The 19,266-nt window shown below is 39.8% G+C and overlaps 2 protein-coding genes across 3 annotated transcripts in view; one reads left to right on the top strand and one right to left on the bottom strand.

Annotated features, from left to right (window-relative positions):
* The window catches only part of slc7a7 (solute carrier family 7 member 7), an 83,040-nt gene extending 70,913 nt beyond the window's left edge, over nucleotides 1–12,127 (top strand). For both annotated transcript variants that reach the window (XM_046064929.1, XM_046064928.1), the window contains 8 exons: nucleotides 5,598–5,723; nucleotides 6,220–6,364; nucleotides 7,887–8,010; nucleotides 8,100–8,203; nucleotides 8,295–8,391; nucleotides 8,548–8,697; nucleotides 9,380–9,563; nucleotides 11,371–12,127. In XM_046064929.1, the coding sequence (XP_045920885.1) occupies nucleotides 5,598–5,723; nucleotides 6,220–6,364; nucleotides 7,887–8,010; nucleotides 8,100–8,203; nucleotides 8,295–8,391; nucleotides 8,548–8,697; nucleotides 9,380–9,563; nucleotides 11,371–11,441 (1,001 nt within the window). In that variant the 3' untranslated portion in view covers nucleotides 11,442–12,127. The remainder of the gene's footprint in view (nucleotides 1–5,597; nucleotides 5,724–6,219; nucleotides 6,365–7,886; nucleotides 8,011–8,099; nucleotides 8,204–8,294; nucleotides 8,392–8,547; nucleotides 8,698–9,379; nucleotides 9,564–11,370) is intronic.
* Nucleotides 12,128–12,221: 94 nt separating this feature from the next.
* On the bottom strand, nucleotides 12,222–18,535 carry oxa1l (OXA1L mitochondrial inner membrane protein). Its single transcript, XM_046064926.1, has 11 exons — nucleotides 18,370–18,535; nucleotides 17,092–17,226; nucleotides 16,188–16,301; nucleotides 15,804–16,098; nucleotides 15,459–15,602; nucleotides 15,269–15,354; nucleotides 14,847–15,011; nucleotides 14,487–14,591; nucleotides 14,181–14,343; nucleotides 14,012–14,092; nucleotides 12,222–12,464 (listed from the first exon to the last, which is right to left on the bottom strand). Exons 1-11 carry the CDS (start codon nucleotides 18,478–18,480, stop codon nucleotides 12,343–12,345), a joined length of 1,521 nt encoding a protein of 506 aa, XP_045920882.1. The 5' UTR covers nucleotides 18,481–18,535; the 3' UTR covers nucleotides 12,222–12,342.
* Nucleotides 18,536–19,266: the final 731 nt, after the last annotated feature.

Raw genomic sequence — 19,266 nt, 5'->3', positions numbered from 1 at the left:
TAAATGCATCTGCATCTATAAAAAAACAAAACATCAAGAAACACCTTAAATGTACTGTGGGAAGCTTAAGATTTTTGAACCATGCTATAATAACAGATTCCAGAGTGTAAAATGGTAAATGGAATGGTAAAATCCCAAATGCATTTCCAAAATGCATCTGCATCAATAAAAACAAATATACATGAACTGTCCTGTGAGAAGCTCAAGGTTTTTGAACAATGCATTATATATTAACATAATAAAATGGAATGGTTAAATTCAAATGTGCCTGGTACTGTAATCAAAACTGTACAACTTGACTTTCACTGGATTGGGGAACAAACAACAAAACCAGGCTGCAACATCACTCAGTCAAGGAATGTAAACTGTAGCTAAACGATGAAAAGGTGCATCCCAGCAGTCATGTCCTGATCAAACCAGGAGACAAATACATTGAGCCCCCTTCCCTGGTGTAGCTTTGTTGTCTAAAACAGGTAAAATAATTTCTAAAATTGAATTGCAGACTCCATATATAAAATAATGCACTCTAAATATTCCATGGGAAGATAAGGGTTTTTGAACAATGTATTAAATTTGAACACATTAACACATGGAATGGTAAAAATCACATGTTCCTGGTGCTGTGAAGTAATCACAACTGTAAAAGAAAAATATCACTGGACTGGTAGTCCCAAAACCATGTTGCAACACCAGTGAGTCCAGGAATGTAGAGTTGGAGACTTAGGACTAAATCATGTCCTAATCCAGAAGAGCCAAGAACAATGAGTTTTCAGGCTTTTAGCCTTTCTTGACAGGTCCTCCGCATCCAGCTCCATGATTATCTTCTGAATTACCTCTAAAGTGTAGCGGAGCTTTGTAGGGTACTGCATGTTTAATGCATACAAGAGTCCAAACAACATTGCAGACGCAAGGGCTACATTCTCAAGATCTCGAAGTGCCACCACACCGTCGATGACTATTCCAATATCAGAGGGTTCGCTGGTGGCAGTGTCTTTCACGACATAGATCCCCACAGTCGTCATCTCTATGGCTTTGAAGAAATGGGTCTCAGCCATTTCCTGGTGAAAAGAAAGGACAATTATTTAAACTCAGACCTCATTAGGACATAGGGCATCTTTTAAAGAGGTAATATTATGCTTTTTGGCTTTTCCCCTCTCCTTTATTGAGTTATATATCTTTTTTGTGCATGTAACAGGTTTGCGAAGTGAAAAAGCCCAAAGTCCAGCCCAAAGGGAGTTCCCATCTCCCACAGAAAACTCTGCTCTGAACTGAAAACAGCTCGTTTGTAGTCCAGCCCTTCACTTCCTTTACTTGTGACGTCACAATGAAAACGCGCCATAAAGCTCGCCAAGCGGCTGGCAGGGTCAGGCATGCCCTCAAACCAAGCTAGTCTGAGCGGAGGCCCTTTGGCTCGACTCGCCTTTGTTTGGGTTTCCATTGTAGAAAAGTTGTACCTGTACCTGCTTCCAGGTACTTTTTTTCGTATCACCTCACTTCCGTCGAGGTTTCAAGCGAGCTGAGGGATACTAAATTGTAACGTGAAAACATGACAGACTGCTGATTGGTCAGAGAGAATATTCACTATTCACTGCATCATCATTGCGTGTACCAGACAGAGGCCAGCAACAGAAAGTTTTATATTTGTTTGTTTATTATGTTTTCGTATGGAATTTCATCACTAAATCCACTTCTGAGAAGTTTTGAGGTGAGAAATCAGCTGTGTAGATTTCCAATATTGACAGTTTTACAAGAAGTGATGGCGGAACAAAAATGTGCTTGAATATTTTCTGAGTTGAGGAGCTCCGCAAGTGGCTGCGGGGATTGCTGCGCCGTCACACAGACCGCTGCAGCAACAACAGCAGAGGAAAACACAGCTGGAAGGTTTTCATACCGCTTATCTGTCTTTACATTCTGAGGAATATTCAAATGTTTTAACCGCAGACTGTATATATTTTAAGAGCTGTGTGGATCGCTGGTGTGTGTGTGGCATTGAACATTACGTCGCAGCAGTTGTGTGTGGCGTTGCTATCTCCAATGGAAAACGGAGCAGGGCCGAGTAAAATGCATTTTTCGGCAAGGCAGCATAGATTGTCAGAACACCGGCAACAGTTCAACGTTTAGTCCTAAAAGACGATGCAATTCTGGATACTAATACATGGGACCTACTTGGTAAATCGCCACATTCACAGCATTTTTTCTCTCGTCACTGAAAAAGAAAATAAAAAATAAAAAAGGATAAATCAAAGAAATTTATCACAAATATAAGTATTTCTAATTAAAAATAAACATGCTGTCAAATTATGAAATATCAAACAACAACAACAACTAAACATACTAGGGGTACTCCTATCAGGATTTTCGGGGCCAATCACCATTTGCTGGTCATAGTATTGTCCGATCACTGTGTCTATAATGAAGCCTGCAGAACTATATTTTTATTTAAATATCTTTTACAACAATTTATATTAATTATTAAGATGACCCTTTAAATTGCAAATACAACCAATATAAAAGCCGTTCCTTAACCTTCTTGCTAAAAAGTGATTGCAGCCTCAGAATGGTTATTTATGTCTGTGTGAGCCATAATTCATCAAATATAGCTCTCATAATTGAATGATTCAGTCAATAACTAGAGGCTGTTAGCACTTTTTGTCAAGTGCAATACTGCATAATATAGGTTGTTCTGGCCATTTACAAAGGTAGGTTATTTTAACAAGGTATGTATGTCTGCTCACATAAGTAGTGCAGTGAGACCCTGCAAATCCAAATCAGTCTGTAAACGGAGCCTCGCACCCCAAAGTGGCCATTATGGTGCAGTGTACAATAAAATGAGGGTCAAAGTTAAGAGAGAGGAGAGCAAGAAACTTTCAGTTTATGACCGTGTGGCTTCAGGAGCATGTGCACCATACACAAATGCTATGAGTTCTTACTGCAGTGGCCCAGTTCAAATCAAACCTATGGCTTATTAGCATGCATCTCCTCTCTCCTGTATTTATTTTCTCAATTTGGCTGTACTGTCATCAATAAAGGCAAAATAATAATTGATTATTATTAGAATTGTGTGTTTGGACACTTTTACTAAACATATGTCTACATATATTTGTACCGTTTTCTATTTGTGGTTGTAGGAAACTGTGTTATGAATTAGCATCCAATGCAGAGTTAAGCTGAATACAAAACCCTGGAGAAATGTAAGTGTGAGTGCTGTCTCTGAGAGGTGACCCGGAGCAGGTGAGGGGTGTGAAAGTGTGTCTGATTGTCTGCAGTGAGAATCTGTGTCTGATTATCTGCAGTGTGGGGGAGGGTTTCTTGCGGCCGATGATGATTGTTAGGCCTTTGAACTTGCACTACTTAACATTTTCAACATTTCACACTTGAACCCAATATTGCGTCTCGCCTAGTCTTGTAAACTTAGTGTCTCTTCAAACCCCAAGAAGTTTCTCTTTTTTTTACTCATGTTGGAGTGTGAGTGTCAATCCATGCTATCTAAGAGGGAACTTGTGTCATTATGTACCAGCCAACAGTGGACATTTTTGTAATGCAAATCAACAAACAAAATGCATTCCTTTAGATATAGATTAAAGATACACGTACATTGTAAAATTGACTGAAATCCTGTGATTGTCATAATTGGTCAATATTTGGGGGCTAAGTCCTTTCAAAGGGCTAGTGAAAGTTTATAATAAATCTGTTTTTAGCAAATAATAAAAAATGACCAATGACTGCTGACCATTTACTTCCTAATTTCAATTTATTTATCATGCTTGAGGAATATTTAATGATGTTGGAGTGTGACTGTTGCTCCATACTATCTAAGAGGGGACATGTGTCGTTATGTAGCAACCAACAGTGGATTCTTGTCATTTAATGCCATACAAGTGTGGACCTTTTTTTCTGTAGGCCTAATGCAAACCAGCAAATATTATGCATTCCTGATGAAAACTCATCAGGACATTAATGCTTCATGAATTCATTTGGGTAGCCCTTTATATTAGGGCCTGTCCATAAAGTACACAGATACATCTAAGCTTGCTCATCTGTAACTAAACCAGCATTTTCAACATTCAACACTTCACCAAGGGATCGACTTTGCCTCTGGATTTCATGTCATCGGTAATAGTCTTTTTCTCATGGGTAATGTGGGTTACACATTTCTTAGCAAAGGACAGCAGCTTTTCAGGTGTAGGATCAAACTTCAGGCTCTTGAAGGTTTAAGTTGGTAAAGTTTTACTTATGACTCCCCTAACATGTGGGCAGCCCTTCATTTTAATGCAGTGTCAAGATTGAAAATGTTTAAGCCATCCATTAAAGCTGAGACTTTATTACAAAAAATTACAAAAAATAATAACAAATCATGCGGAATAATTATTGATGCTGGATGTTGGAGTGTGACTGTTGCTCCATACTATCTAAGAGGGGACATGTGTCGTTATGTAGCAACCAAGAGTGGATTCCTGTCATTTAATGCCATAGAAGTGTGGACCTGTAGGCCTAATGCAAACCTGAAAATACTATGCATTCCTGATGAAAACTCATCAGGACATTAATGCTTCATCAGTTTATTTGGGTAGCCCTTTATCTTACAGTCTGAAGCTTAATACTAGTTAGGAAATCTACTATTGCTGAGCCTTTAAGTTTTGTTACAAAAGCATATTATCAAATCATGTGTCAACAGACTGCTTACTTATTATTGTTTTTGCTTTTTTTTGTCATATATATGTCATATAGTTTGAATGTCAAATTATCCTTATTAGAAAAAGGATAACTCATTATCTGTTGTCTGACCTCACTATATTCATAAATGACTTTAAAATGAACGCTCTAAAGATATCCAAATAGCCTTAACAGAGTGTAGTGGATGTGTGATTCAAAACCAGTCTAAGATTCAGTTATTAAGAGCAAATACAAAGTAACTCTTTAAAATGCATACAGCACCATTCCACACAGGTCATAAAAATGACCATCCCACACAGAAGAATATGAATTCCCCTACGAGAAAATTAGTGCACTAGTGTAATAAGATATTATATATTTGAAACCTAGATCAAGTAAATTTTGTTGGTAATACTGTAGTCCTTGATATCAATGCATTCAGCCAAGTTACTTCTGAATTAAAGTTTAAACTTAATTTATTTTCAATTAAAGTGATAGTGGTTATTTATGTAATGTTTGGATCACGGTGAAATGTTTACACATCGCTCACATTAAAGTTAAATGATCCATTTTTGAAAGAAACAAAGAAAGTCTTTGAAGGTAAATAGGTGAGAATGAGCACAGACAGTTCCACTGCATAACAATGGAGGTCCCCTCTTGGATAGGTAGCTATTGTTTGAGGATCTAAGTCCCCTCTTGGCACTTTCTTTAAAAAGCAAAAAAAAAAGCACATTTGCAGTAATATTATGTTAAAAGACGGTAAAAGTAAATTTTGTATTATATTTATTTTACTTCAAAAGAACTAGAAACACAGTTCGACACTTGACAGTTTTCACCGACGGTGCACTGTTGATTAGGTACGCGTGTATGTGTGTGTGTGTGTGTGTGTGTGTATGAATAATATATGCATATTTAAGTGTGTGCTTTGGTTTGCTTCCCCTTAGGTTTGCTGACCTTTGTGAACTGTGCCTATGTGAAGTGGGGCACCAGGGTCCAGGACTTTTTCACCTACGCCAAAGTCATCGCTCTCATCGCTGTCATCATCACTGGCCTGGTGAAGATCGGACAAGGTGCTAAAGCTAACTCCTCTCTTTCATTGTAAACACTATAAGAATACCAAAGCAAAGGTTTAGATGTTAAAAATTATAAGACTTTTACACCTGAGATCTGCTGTTGGCTTGGTTTGGATTTTTACAGTGAAATAAGCTTAAGATCATGCTTTTACCACAATTTATTCAAAATATAGGAAAGTATTTATATTAACCTACTATAAAATCCTGCCCACCGTGTGAACCTCTGACCACAAGAGACAGATCCAGAAAGTTTGATAACAGACGAGTGGGAACATGAATGAATTAGCAGTTGGGTCAAAGTAACCCACAGCTGTTCAGCTGCAAATGAACTCCTTACAAACCCTTTGACGCAGCACGAGCAACCCAACAGTGTGTTTACAGAAACAACCTAGCACTTGATGAGCTTATGGTGAAAATCGCTGCTTAAAATTTTGGAGATTAGGAAAATGATTCTTCACAAACAAACTGATGATCGTTTTTTGGTGTTTTCCAGGTCACACACAGAACTTCGAGAGCCTGTTTGAAGGATCCTCTCAGGATCCAGGACACATTGCTCTGGCTCTGTACTCAGCTCTGTTCTCCTACTCTGGATGGGACACCCTCAACTTTGTCACAGAGGAGATCAAGAACCCAGAGAGGTAAGGGGATGAAGTTGATTTGAGAACGGGATGAGGGTAGTTTGTTTCTTTTCTGGTTCCAATGTAGATTTTAAGAAAATACAGGAGCTGATACTTAGTACACCTGCTGTTTTATACTGCACCAGCTGTGCCCCTATGAGCGTTTAGGAATATTTAACCACCACATAATGCAGGCAAGAAAATTTAACATTTATTTTGGATCTGAATTGTCTTCACTGATACCTGGCTGAGAGTCCTGAATAGTGGAAAACGGATAGTCGGGTGCCAATATGAACATTGAAGTACGTTTTGCTGGCTGTAATCATTCCTCATGTTCATACTGGACATCACAAGAGCAGAATCAGAATCAAGGTTTAATGCCAAGTAGGTTTTCACATACAAGGAATTTGCATTGATATTTTGGTGCACAACAATAAACATAATAAGAATTAAGCGTACTCCAGAAGTAAAGAAACGTAAATATGAAATAGGAAAATCTACAAGAGAAATATGAAACAATATGGAACAAAATATACATCCAGATCTAGTGAGCATCTACCAAAGTTACCGTTTTTGTAGTACGAAAGTTACTGCCCCTCCACCGCAGCTCAGCAAGGAAAGACAGGGGGAAAACTAAGCGGGAATTTTGTACTAACTCAGGCAGCTGAAGCCTCATATTAGCTTCTGAAAGTGTTCATACAAGTGAAGCAACATCTTAAATCACGTACTATCGCTAGACGTAGATATAGACATCTCCAGCTTCTGAGCATTGCCATGTGTTGGCATAGCACACACACACTAGCTCTTACATTTTTACATTTGTGAACATGTAGTCATTATTAACAATTACTTAAAAAATCTATGAGGGGAGCTACAAACATGATCAAGATCTGTGTTAAGCACTTTTTACAGTTAATCTCATGAGATCATATAAAGCCAAAGGATGTGCTTCAGAGCATTTTACATCAACAACATTGCAGGATACAGGTTGCCAGTTATAGTGTGACACTTGTGGTATTGACTTCCTGAAGTGTCAGTCGATAAGAAACAGCCTGGTGAGTACAGTACAGAGACTATTAAAGTGAAGAAAACACCTGGAAGAGTTTGTTGTTGATTCTTTAGGAAACCACATTGAAAGTATGTGTGGGGGGTGTTGAATCTTGTGCTGTGATTCACGCAGCAAAAAGTGATCGAAAGAAGACAAGCGGTGGTGGAAGTACTCGGATCCTTTACTTAAGGAAAAGTAGCAATAACACACTCCTGAAAATACTCCACTACAAGTAAAAGTCCTGCATTTAAAACTTCACCTGTTTAAGTTTAAAGTACAAACAATCAATTCGTTAAGTACAGTACTTGAGTAAATATAGCAGAGCTCACAGGCAGATTAAGTGACAAACAATCCCACCTTATCACTATCCCTGTCCTCCTCCCACCCACCGGATTGATCTGCTCTTGACCCTCCTGAGGAATCCTGACTTCTTGTTTAACACTCTATATCTCGTCTCTTTTTCTTCCTTCTGCTGTTTATTTGTGTGAACTACAGGAATCTGCCACTGGCCATCGCCATCTCCATGCCCATAGTAACAGTGATCTACATTCTAACCAACGTGGCTTACTACACCGTCCTCCCGATCAATGCAATCTTAGACAGTGATGCTGTAGCTGTGGTAAGTGCATATAATCCTCAATACATCACCCTGCTCTGGCTCTGTTTTTGTCAAGTGCAGCTTTACTCCATTTACTCTTCTCTTTCCAGACATTTGCAGACCAGGTGTTTGGTGTAATGAACTGGACGATCCCCCTCGCTGTGGCTCTTTCCTGCTTCGGAGGACTCAACGCCTCCATCCTGGCTTCCTCCAGGTGAGTGATGAGTGTTTTTTGCCGTCATTTCATCTCTCATTGTCACGTGTCCATCGACATGACTCTGTTGCATATTTTTGTATCCCTGAAGACTGTTTTTCGTCGGCTCCAGAGAGGGGCACCTGCCCGACTACCTGTGCATGATCCACGTCCACCGCTACACGCCCGTCCCCGCCCTGCTCTTTAATGTCAGTCAGCACCTCACCCTCTTTTATTTAACGTTGTCTAATGGTTTCATTTAGCTGCCATGGTGTCTGTTTTATTAATCCCAGTGTTGCATCTTTAAGAAAATCTTGCCCACATTTCACGGTCTGACTTACGATGGCTCTTGTGTGTCTCTGCAGTGCATCATGGCTCTGATATACCTGTGTGTAGAAGACGTCTTCAGGCTGATCAACTACTACAGCTTCAGCTACTGGTTCTTTGTTGGTCTGTCCATTTTGGGGCAACTGTATCTGCGGTGGAAGCAGCCGGACAGAAAGAGACCTCTAAAGGTAACTTACCTGAGCCTTTTTGTGAAGTCGCTGCAGCAGAATGTGAGGTTGCTCACGATACTAATCTGATTTAGAAATGCACTCCTGTAACAATGACTCATGATGGAGGATTTTTAAAAAAGGATCAAAATCAATGCAGAACCAGAGATGTAGTCACTTTTTTTTGTCAAACCTGGTTCCTGCATTACCCACAATGCTCAACAGTTTAGTCAGAGATTCAGGTGTGTGGCAGCTAATGTAGCTGCCACACACCTGACGTCACTTCTTTCTAACTCACCCCCAGATTTCTTTCATTTTCAAACTTGTACTCCTCAGCTCCAACCTACGCTGAAGTGACATCACTTGAGGCCTTTATGTACTGAAAAATAACTGTAATAAAAATATATTTACTTTCTTAGTACTTTGTTACACCAGCAGATCAGCTGAGTCTCTGACATATTTTAAAAAGCCACCTAAAGGCTAGCATTTTTAAACGTATTACTCTAATGGTTTTATATAGTTATTTGTGTTTTGTTTGACTATGCCCTTAAATTGTTGTTGTATTTCATGGTGTTTATTTGCACCTGTGAAGCGCCTTGTAACTGGATGTTATAGAAATAAAGTTTACCTATTCACAAACTAAATTTTTTTTCTCATATATTTGACTATAATATTACCTCTTTTTTCTGTCTTCCTCCCTCAGCTTAGTCTATTCTACCCCATCGTTTTCTGTCTCCTCACTGTCTTCCTGGTGGTGGTGCCGCTCTACAGTGACACCATCAACTCCCTGATCGGCATCGGCATCGCCCTCTCAGGAGTGCCCGTTTACTTCCTCGGCTGCTACACTCCGGCCCACAAGAGGCCACTGTGGCTACGGAGCCTCATTGGTAAGAGAGCCTCAGGATTGTCTGTCTCGTTGTTTTCATACATTAAAAGCATTTTATTTGATTTTAAAAGCAGGGGCATCAAACTCAAAATACCTGTGGGTCCCTGGACAGTGGCAGAATAAGTATTTAGATCCTTAAGTTAAAGTACTTATACCACACAGCTGATCCGTAAACTTGATGAACCTCAAGTTGTTCCTACTTGAATATAGAAGTTTAATGCAACACAAATCTGTCAACTGAGAAGATCTTGGTCCAGCATACATGCGTGGACATAGATACTGAAAGCTTAAAGTAACATTACATTCATTCAACTTTATGCAGTATCTCCTACGTCATACAGAATATTGTATCAACAAGGCAGAAGAAAGACAGCAGACAGTGTTACTCAGGAACACTAACAAGGTCAACATCTTATCGTTACCTCTGCGCATGAGCCTACTTAAAAGTATGCCAAGTGTGAAGGACAGTGACGCCCTCTCAGGCACAAATTAAATATATATCTAAATAGAGTATATAATGAATATAAAAAAAGATACACATTCAAACAAACTATTAAAATATTTTCCTCTGAGATGTAGTGGAGTAGAAGTGAAGTAAAAAGCTGCTCAAGTTTAAGTACCTTGAGTACCTTGAAGTTGCAGTTTGAACACATTTAAACAATAAATTGTTGTTTAGTAGTGTTATGCTGCTTGAGATTGCACTGTATTCAATAGCAGCTTGTCAATGAGTTAGGAAGCATCACAGAAAGTAATAAAACCTATCGTCCACCTCTTTTGAAACTTTGCTCCAGGTGAACCTTCCAGTTAGAAAGAGACATTTTGGTGACATGTTCCAGCTTTTAAATGAGATTGCTGTTGGTCACAGTCGAGTAGACAAGTAGCGCAGGTAGGTGCAGCTTGATTAATGGGTAAATGTAAACTAAAAAAGCCCACTGTGATGTTCACATTTTACAGCCTTGTAGGAGATTAAATAATTAGGGCGGGATGTTGTTTCACGGGCTGGATCTGGCTCCAGGGCCTGTAGTTTGAGACCTCTCATTTAAAGGGATCCATTAATATAATTCAGCATTTACTGCATTAAATTAAAGACAGGCAGGATGAAGGATTTTGAAGTCATGTATTTAATGCTTTAATAGTGCCATATGGAAACAAACAAACACCTGTTTTTTTGCGTTTCTTAGATCCTTTGGGCAGAAACTGACTTCACACAGCTTTTTTAACAAGTACACAATATCTCTTTTGATTAGTGAGGGTATTTTCACTGAAAACAAAAGTCTAAAAAAATCATACTGATATAATTTCAATAAACAGTCACATAACATTAGATTTATCAAACTAACAAGAAATTATAATCAAAATGTTAATATTGTGGGTTTTTTTTTTTTTAAACTACCACTAACGGACATTTTTTAATGATTGCTTGATGTGTAAAATATTATTAAACAGTCTTAAGACTTTTTCTGTGCTAATAATTTACATCATTTTGTTTAGTCAGCCCTCTAAAACTAATTAAAAAAGCCCAAAACAGGACACATGGTAAGGGGTGACTGATCTAACTTTTGGAAGGAAGCCACCTGAAAAGGTCTGCTTCTGAAAACTGCAGTGCACCATGGGAACTCTTCTCAGCCCAGTAGAGATGGCTCACTCAGGTGGATTTGAGTCCACCTATTTCAACCAGATATCACAGCTGCAGAGCACCTAGTTGGGCCCCAGCGCTGAGCTGTTGGTTTTTACTTACAGCTGGATTTGTGCTAATAACAGATCAATAACGGTTGCCCTAACGTTTCTCCTGCCTCCACCTCTTTCAGCTAAATCCGGCTTGGTGATTCAGAAGGTGTGCTACTCTGTCCTGACTGAAATGGATGACAAGATGGAGTAGATGTTTGGTTTTAACAGCCTGCCGGAGACTGACGCCGCACAAACACAGAGGCTCAACCTGAACATGTCCCGGATGCTCGCTGCCGCGAGGCGTCAATGGACAGACATTTGGGCTTGAGCTGGACCCCAGCTCTCTGACCTGTCAATCGTTACCCGGTGACAGTGTTAATGAACGTGTGAACGACAGCGCCCGGGTGCTTCTTGACAAGCTTTCACCCTGTCTGAGCCTTCAGAGAGAACATTTCAGAGAAACACCTGTTTCTATTACAGAACTGTACATATTAGTAGAGACTATTTAATTCATATGTCTAGACAAGTATTTTGGTGGAAATTACATTTATGAAATACTTTTTGATTTTACTAAAAGGTGGCAAATTATTATGGTTAACATCTTTAAAACTGAATGCACTGCTGACCATAGACACAGTCTTGGTATTATTATTATTAATGTTATTTGCACAAAGAAAATCAAGTGGTAAAAGAGACTAGAATATGTTTCCACATTTACAAATGTGGATAAAGTTGATGAACAGTTTTATACTGTCAGCTGTGAGGTCTAGTGAAGGGCTACTCTTACCTAAACTAACAAATTACTTCTGCAGCGTCTGACTCAAACATGCAAACTGTTAAATGTGAAAGAGTTGAGTTGCAAACATGTATTTATAATAAAATTACTTGTTGACAACACAAATCGACTCGTTTCTCTCATTCTGCTCCAGGGATGTGGATTCATGTGTTGTGTACTAAACAATATAGTATACACACACACACACCAAAGTCGTTGTTTTGAGGCAGATTTTACATTTTAATTAGAACAATACATAATGACAACCTTTGTCCTCTCTTCCATTCATAAATATGTACATAAATCATTATGCCGTCAAGCTACCAGCCAGTCTGATCTATCCAATAGTGTCCTTCCATGGCCTCGCCTTGCCACTAGCTGGCTTGCCTTTAGCCGATGCAGCAGCCATGGGTGGGTTCTGCTGGAGGGGATTGTGGGTAAAAGTCTGCCTCAGCGGACCTGCAGAGAGGAACGAAGAGAAGAAATTTGGCACGAATTTAAGAAACGCTAAACTGGAAGTTATACACGTGGTGAAGTGCTCATTATAAACACCTTGATAGAACAGAGACAATCACGCCAACGTCTCCACCTGGCCTTCAGGATGTGTGGGTTTATTTTATAAACACTGTGTTCCACTTGCTTAGTGCGTCGTCTCCATCCCAAAGACTGAGCTTTAGTAGACTTTTGGTGCCTGCTTAACGCAGTGCTAATCTAAAATAGTGTCAGCAATCTGAATGGCACACAGAAGACTCCTTACATGTTGTCTTTGTTACAGCAGTATCAGTCACATCTGAACTTTGAAATGCCCTGAATGTTTATTTTCAGATAAACATAAACATGCTTAAAAAAGGTTCAACAAACATGTTTGTCTGATGTAAGACGGCATCTAACTTAAGAAAAAAATGATAATTACATTTGAGGAGCTGGAACCAGTAAACCTTTTTTTTTTTTTTTTTATTAAATTGTTTAATTGTTTCAGTTATTTGAAAAACTAATGCAACACAACACTACTAAGCAGGCTCAGACTTGACTTGTTTACACGCAGCCTGAAGGGACTACAAACTTCCATTTCGTTGTACAATCTTGTGTTGTAAAATGATAAATACATTGCCTTGATCCTTGACCCTTCAGTGCTCCAGTCACTCATATCAGAGTCCTTTATCACTTGTTGATTGTGCAGTGAGACCGTTTTAAGACAGACAGTATGTACTCAACAGCAGCACACTTGTCCGTATGTGTAGCAACTGTAGCAAGTTTAAAAATGTGTGTTTCTGTCTTGTGAGCTGCAGTCAGCGTCCGTTTAATCACACCTTTAATCAACCTGTCCAAGGACAAAGTCAAAACCCAGCAAGAAACATTCTTAGGAGGTCAGAAGTTTTAAGGTCTGATGTAAGAGTTTAAAATGTGTATTTTCAGATACAAGTAATGGATTATTACTCTCTTTTTCCCCCCAAACTCTTTGCTGGCTTTCAGTCTTCAGTAAAGGGACAGCTCACAAATAATTCCCAGGAAGATAAATTTTAGCAATTTAGCATTTTATCTTTCAAACGTTGTTGCAATACCTGGCTCTGTCCACAAGGGGGAGCACCTTTTCCACATCTACAAGTGTCCAGTCTTCAGTCTACTGTGCATTACCCAAAACTTACTTCTTCAACATTATTTAACAACAGTATTTTGTTAAAAACATTAATTCATGATTTTAAATGGCCTAAGTTTTGAATAAGCAAATACATTTTTAGAGCAACTAAAAAACAGTCGTTTTGAAATTACAGTAGTAAGAGAACAAGTTATGGAGTTACTGTGTACTTTTTAATACATGCAAGGATTAAATAATGAAGAGATTGAGATAATCGTATAATTTGGTGATCATTTTAGACAACCATAATGTTTGTATAATGCCACATGCCAAAATGATTTTTTTCTGCCTGTCCTTTACTCTCATTTAGAAACAACGCAGCTGGAATAAAGCCCAACAAGGAAGCTGATGAAGCAGTTGTGCCACTGACCTTTAGCAGCGAGGTCCAGATGATTTTTGATTCTCCGTTCTCTCTCTTCCAGCTGCTGGGCCAGCTGAGCGTTTTTCCAGCCTGGAGAGTTACAACGTAGACATAATCAGTAAAAAAAGTACATGAAAGTCAAATCCATTTCCTATCGGACACAAGTTTAGACACCGACCCTTCTTCATGCTTTCGATGAAGCCGTCATTTTGGGGCAGGGCGGAGGCCGGGTGTTTGATCCTCTCCGGGATTCTCAACTTATCTCTGATCAAGGGGTGTCTGAGCAAGGCGACTTGAGCCAAGGAGAAGCAGTTGGAGGTCAGCCAGTAGGTGAACACCGCCTGAGGTTTGTTTGAGAAGAAAAGGATTTTGCTGACAAAGTTTGCAGCAGCAGCGGGTTTAATATGTAGGTCCTGGCACCTACCCTTTCGGTATGATGTGAGGTGAGGTTAAACAAACCAAAGGGTATGAATGACAGACTGACCGTGGGGAAGTTGATAGTGAGGGGGAGGATGACGAAGGGCATGATCCTGAACACCGTCTTCATGGCTCGCAGATTGGGGTTGTCAACACCAGACTCTGCTCCCAGCTGAAAGAGAAAAGGTGACAATGTGGTGATTATTAAGGAAAAGCATGATTACATTCAAAAGTTTATAACAAGATCCTAACACCACTTATCACAAACTCTGTCCGTCCAATTACAATCCTATAAGTCTCACAATTGTCCTGATTGTTTATTCTGGCTTGCATTGAAAACACACAGACTGACAGGGTTGAAATTATTCTACAGTAGCCTTGACCTTTCTTTCTTTCTTCCTGACATTTTGGGTAAAAGCGGGCTGACCTCCAGGATGAAGAACATGGTTCCAGTGACGGCCAAAGGCAGGATATAAAAAGGATCTGCTGCTGTCAGGTCTGTAAACCAGAGAAGGCCTCCTGTCTGCAAGCTGGGCACCGGCAGATAGGCCATCTTCCTCAGTGCGATGAAGAAAGAGATGAAGACTGGTGCCTGAGGGGGAAACAGTAGGGTAGCATTTATAATGTTTTTAATGTCCTCACACATAACAATGCACCCTTTTTATTTCACTGAATTTTGTCGTTTAGAAACACATTAAAATGAATATGAAAACTAGCTTTGATAACTCAGAAACATACTTTGTTTTTGTCTTACTGGCAAGTTGAGATTGATGATTAGGATAAAGCCAAAAACACAGAGTTAATATTATTGTTTCACAGTTTAACGGGTAAATATGGAGAGAGACTGACCTGCACCAAAGGAACAAGGAAGCCACGGAGAGGATTTACGTCATGCTTTTTCTGGAACAAGTTCAGGTCAGAGTACGCTTTGGCAACTGTAACGTGCAAACAACAGCAGTTGATGAGGCCGGGCTTTTACACACAAACTAAAATCATCTAAATTGTGACTGAAAAGACAAATGCAAGGGCGAAATTTTACAGTCAAATTTGTTTCCACTCTGTTTGGCCTCAGTCATCCTGGCAGTGAGTTTGGTCATCTCAGGCAGAACGTTGTTCAACTTGGCCGCCTCCCTCTGGCCCTTGACTATGACTGGAAACACAGCCAAACGAGCCAACACCGTTCCTATACGAGGGGAAGGGGGACAACAGAGACAGGAAGGAGGAAGAAGAAGGGAGGAAAGGGAATACAGGAGACTTTGTCTGAATCGCTTAAAATGAGATTAATGATAACATATCACCCTCAGACACTCATACAACCTGCCTAATTTTCCAGAACGCCTGAATGCTCACATATTGATTTATAGCTTCGTTGTTGAGTGTTTACCTACAACAATGGCCCCCCACCAGGGCATGCCAAGATCTAAGTGCATGAACTCTAACAAGTTCTGGATCAACCCCACTGGCGTGTTGCCGGCCAGTCCCAGCTCTGCTAAAGTGGCTTCTGCGGCCTGCAGGACCTCCACTGCAGTTGGTGCAGCATCGGCTATCTGCTCAGTGATTGGTTGTGTTAAAACAGGGGTGAGGTCAGCGGACACAAGCTCTGGTGAAGAACCCACAACTGGAGGTGGAGGAGAGATGTCCACTACTGGTGCTGCCATGGAAACTGTTTCAATAGGGATCTGCAAATATAAATGAAAGTGGAATTTCAGTGACAAGGCAAGTAGAGGTCTTAGATAAGTGATTTCATCTCAGATGTAGTCTCAGCCACCTGATCAGTGATTGGTTGTGCAATGATAGAGGCGGGGTCAGCGGGCAGAGAGACTGGAGGGCCGTCAGAAGCCTCCATCACTGGAGCTGCCACGACGCCACCCTCAGGTGGCATCTGTCAATATCAAAATGGTACAAGTGTAACCATTCATTCAAAATCTGAAAATCTCACATTCTGGCCAAGATATGACTCAATCAATCACTTTAGTGGATTTAAATACTTCCAATTTTTTTATGTTTCTATACTGAGACTGAGACAGCTTACAAAACTTAAAAGTCTACAATAAAACACGTTTGAGTTTTAAGCAGATATTTAGTATAATTTAAAGACAGAAATGCCACCATGGCAACATTTCACTACAAATGTCTTGGTGCCACGTTTCTCTTATTCGCAGTGTTTTAATGTCAGATGCATCCGTGTGCAAGAACAAGACTGATAAATACAGCACAAAATTGAAAGCTCCAAATTAATTTAAAAATGCCAAAGAAGGTAGACAATAGCCAGAAATGGTGGCAGTATTTCAATTCACCACACCATAAAATATAGCCGATAGCCTATTTGAGATTTCTGGGGCCTTAATGTACAACACATACAATTAACTGCACAATCCACAATGTAAGTATTATTATACATGTAAATAAAAGGACAATCAAACCAAATTCAAAGCACAGAACCGGTGCCTGCCGTCGCTTCCAAAGAATAGTTTGTAATACTATGAAAAGTTTGTTTACATCACAGACATAAAGCTCATAAATTAAAATCTGGTATTTTAAGAAATCCACAATCAAACTATTAAATTATATATATCTTCAGCTCACATGGTTAGATATACAACGTAGACTAAGCCTTAACACTGCTTAACAGCAGCTTTGCCGTTAGACTGATCACCTGTTTGCCCACTCACCTGTGAGCTGTTGTGTCTGACTGCCACGGCGTTCACCCAGAGGAACTTCCCGTGCTGTCTGCGACCCAGCAGAGTCCTGGTGGCAGGACTGCGACACTCAAACACCGCGTGCAGATGGGACTTTTGGAGCAACCGCTGATGGTGAACCAGAGGGACAGAGTGTCAGCCAGACGCACACTTTACACACTTACTTACTTGTATGATTATTGTTCTTATTTTCCTCTGTATAATAATTAGAAAATAAGGATATCCCAGATTTCCCAGTTCAGCCAATAATCAACTGCAAAGGGGTGGATTAAGACATAGGGGACATAAAGAATTGACAGTATGTGTTTTATTATATATAGTCTATCTATGAGTCTAGTCTCACTTTTGACTATGACAAGAACTTTTTATTACAAGACGCTTTTTAATATAAATGTATATCATAGAACATTTTGCACAAACAATAACTGTGTCCCTTCAAGTTAATGCAGGTTAAATAATCAGTGCAGTAGCAGCTTTGCAGTGGTTACCTGTCCTACAATACATCTGATTATTTGTTTTCTTTGAGTTAACACCTCAGATCACAGAACAATTCACAGCTGATTCACCTGCCAACATTACCGACTCACAGATGAACTTGAAGTGGAGCATTAATTAAAACGTTGTTGCCTATATAAACTGAGCTCTGAAGGTCGTCAGATAATCCTGTTTCTTGTGTGAAAAATGACTTAAAACACAGAAGACAGAAACTGAGAGAAATCCACCTTTTAGCTGAACTCAGAACGTGCAGCGGGTTCAAGTTTGAGCTCAGATAACAGGGATCTCTGCGGACATTTGTTTATTTCTACAGGACAGCGACTGGGTTTAGACTAAAGACCATGTTTAAACATTTAAACCACAGCTAATGCCAGAGCTGCAGCCCAAGAAGGCTTTCTCTACTTCAGATAAATGTTGTGTTAGTTGTGTTAGACAGAGCCCTGCTGGCCTGAGGAGCCACACACATGTATGTTGAGTAAACATTAATTATGTCTAAGTAAACCCCCTGCTGGTCTTAAGCACGTATTTCAGTGCTTCTAGCTAAACTGTCCGTGTTTATAAACCTGATGATTTAACAATTAGATTAAATAAAGGAGGACTTTTACTGGAGAAGCTGTCAAAGTCACGCAGAAGACACATTACTGCGCAGCGAGGGTGCTAGCCTGCTAGCGAGTTAGCCGGGGAAAGTCTCTGTTTGTGTCTTTGTTTCGGAAGCAGGGATTAAGTACAGGACGTGAAACTGTAAAGAAGACCTACGTGGTTCCAGGTGTCTGAGAGGTGATGGTTGCCCCGGCTCGGTTTTCCAGTCGGTCTCAGGAAACATCTTGCTAGGCAGCCCGGAGTCACCCCGCTCCTGATGGCAGCCATGTTGGGAAAACGACAAACTACGGAAAGTGCGAGGAGTCAATCTTGTTGGCTGTTTGCAACACGCTTAACGCATTAAAAAACTGAGAGTGTGGCTCCAGCAGATCCAAGGTACAACATCCCAACTCTCTGTCCAGAAGAGAGCAGTCCCAGGACCCTATAGGTAGGCCTGCTGCACAGCACCCAGTGGTAGAGGACCTGAGAAAAAGAGACACACCGAGCCCCCCTTGTGGGGAGTGAGAGGGTGATTTCAATAATCATTATACATTTATTATACACTAACAAACGTTTCAATTAACTTAAAATAAACATATGCATCTTTATTAATCTATCATGTTGTGATTTAAAAAAAACGTATCAATGACTGAATGTATTACACCAACTTAAAAACGGCACAGTAAAAGTAGTCAATAGCGAATGTGAATGTAGTACTAAGTACTGATAGCAGTATGCAAACTACTTATGGAAGCAATGGGTTTTATCTATCCCACAACTAACAACTAACATCAAAGTTAGTCAAAAAGGCTTATTATTATGACGGGACCTTGACATTGGATTATTCAAAACAAGACAGTAAAAGAAGTTCATAGTATTTGTACAAGTAGTATAAGAAGTACTTAGTCCAGGAGTAATACGTCAAATTTGTAGGTCTTAAGACATTTGAAATGTAATCAGTTTCTGAGGGGAAACCCTACATACAATAATTGAACAGAAAATAATTCCCTACTCATCCTACCTTGTATAAATTGAGGTAAAGACGTAATATTGACTGAATTGTGCTTAGGAAAT

This window comes from Micropterus dolomieu, linkage group LG12 (assembly GCF_021292245.1).
Source record: "Micropterus dolomieu isolate WLL.071019.BEF.003 ecotype Adirondacks linkage group LG12, ASM2129224v1, whole genome shotgun sequence".
Taxonomy (NCBI): domain Eukaryota; kingdom Metazoa; phylum Chordata; class Actinopteri; order Centrarchiformes; family Centrarchidae; genus Micropterus; species Micropterus dolomieu.
The sequence above is the reverse complement of the archived record's forward strand: the minus strand, read 5'-3'. Positions and strand labels throughout refer to the sequence as shown.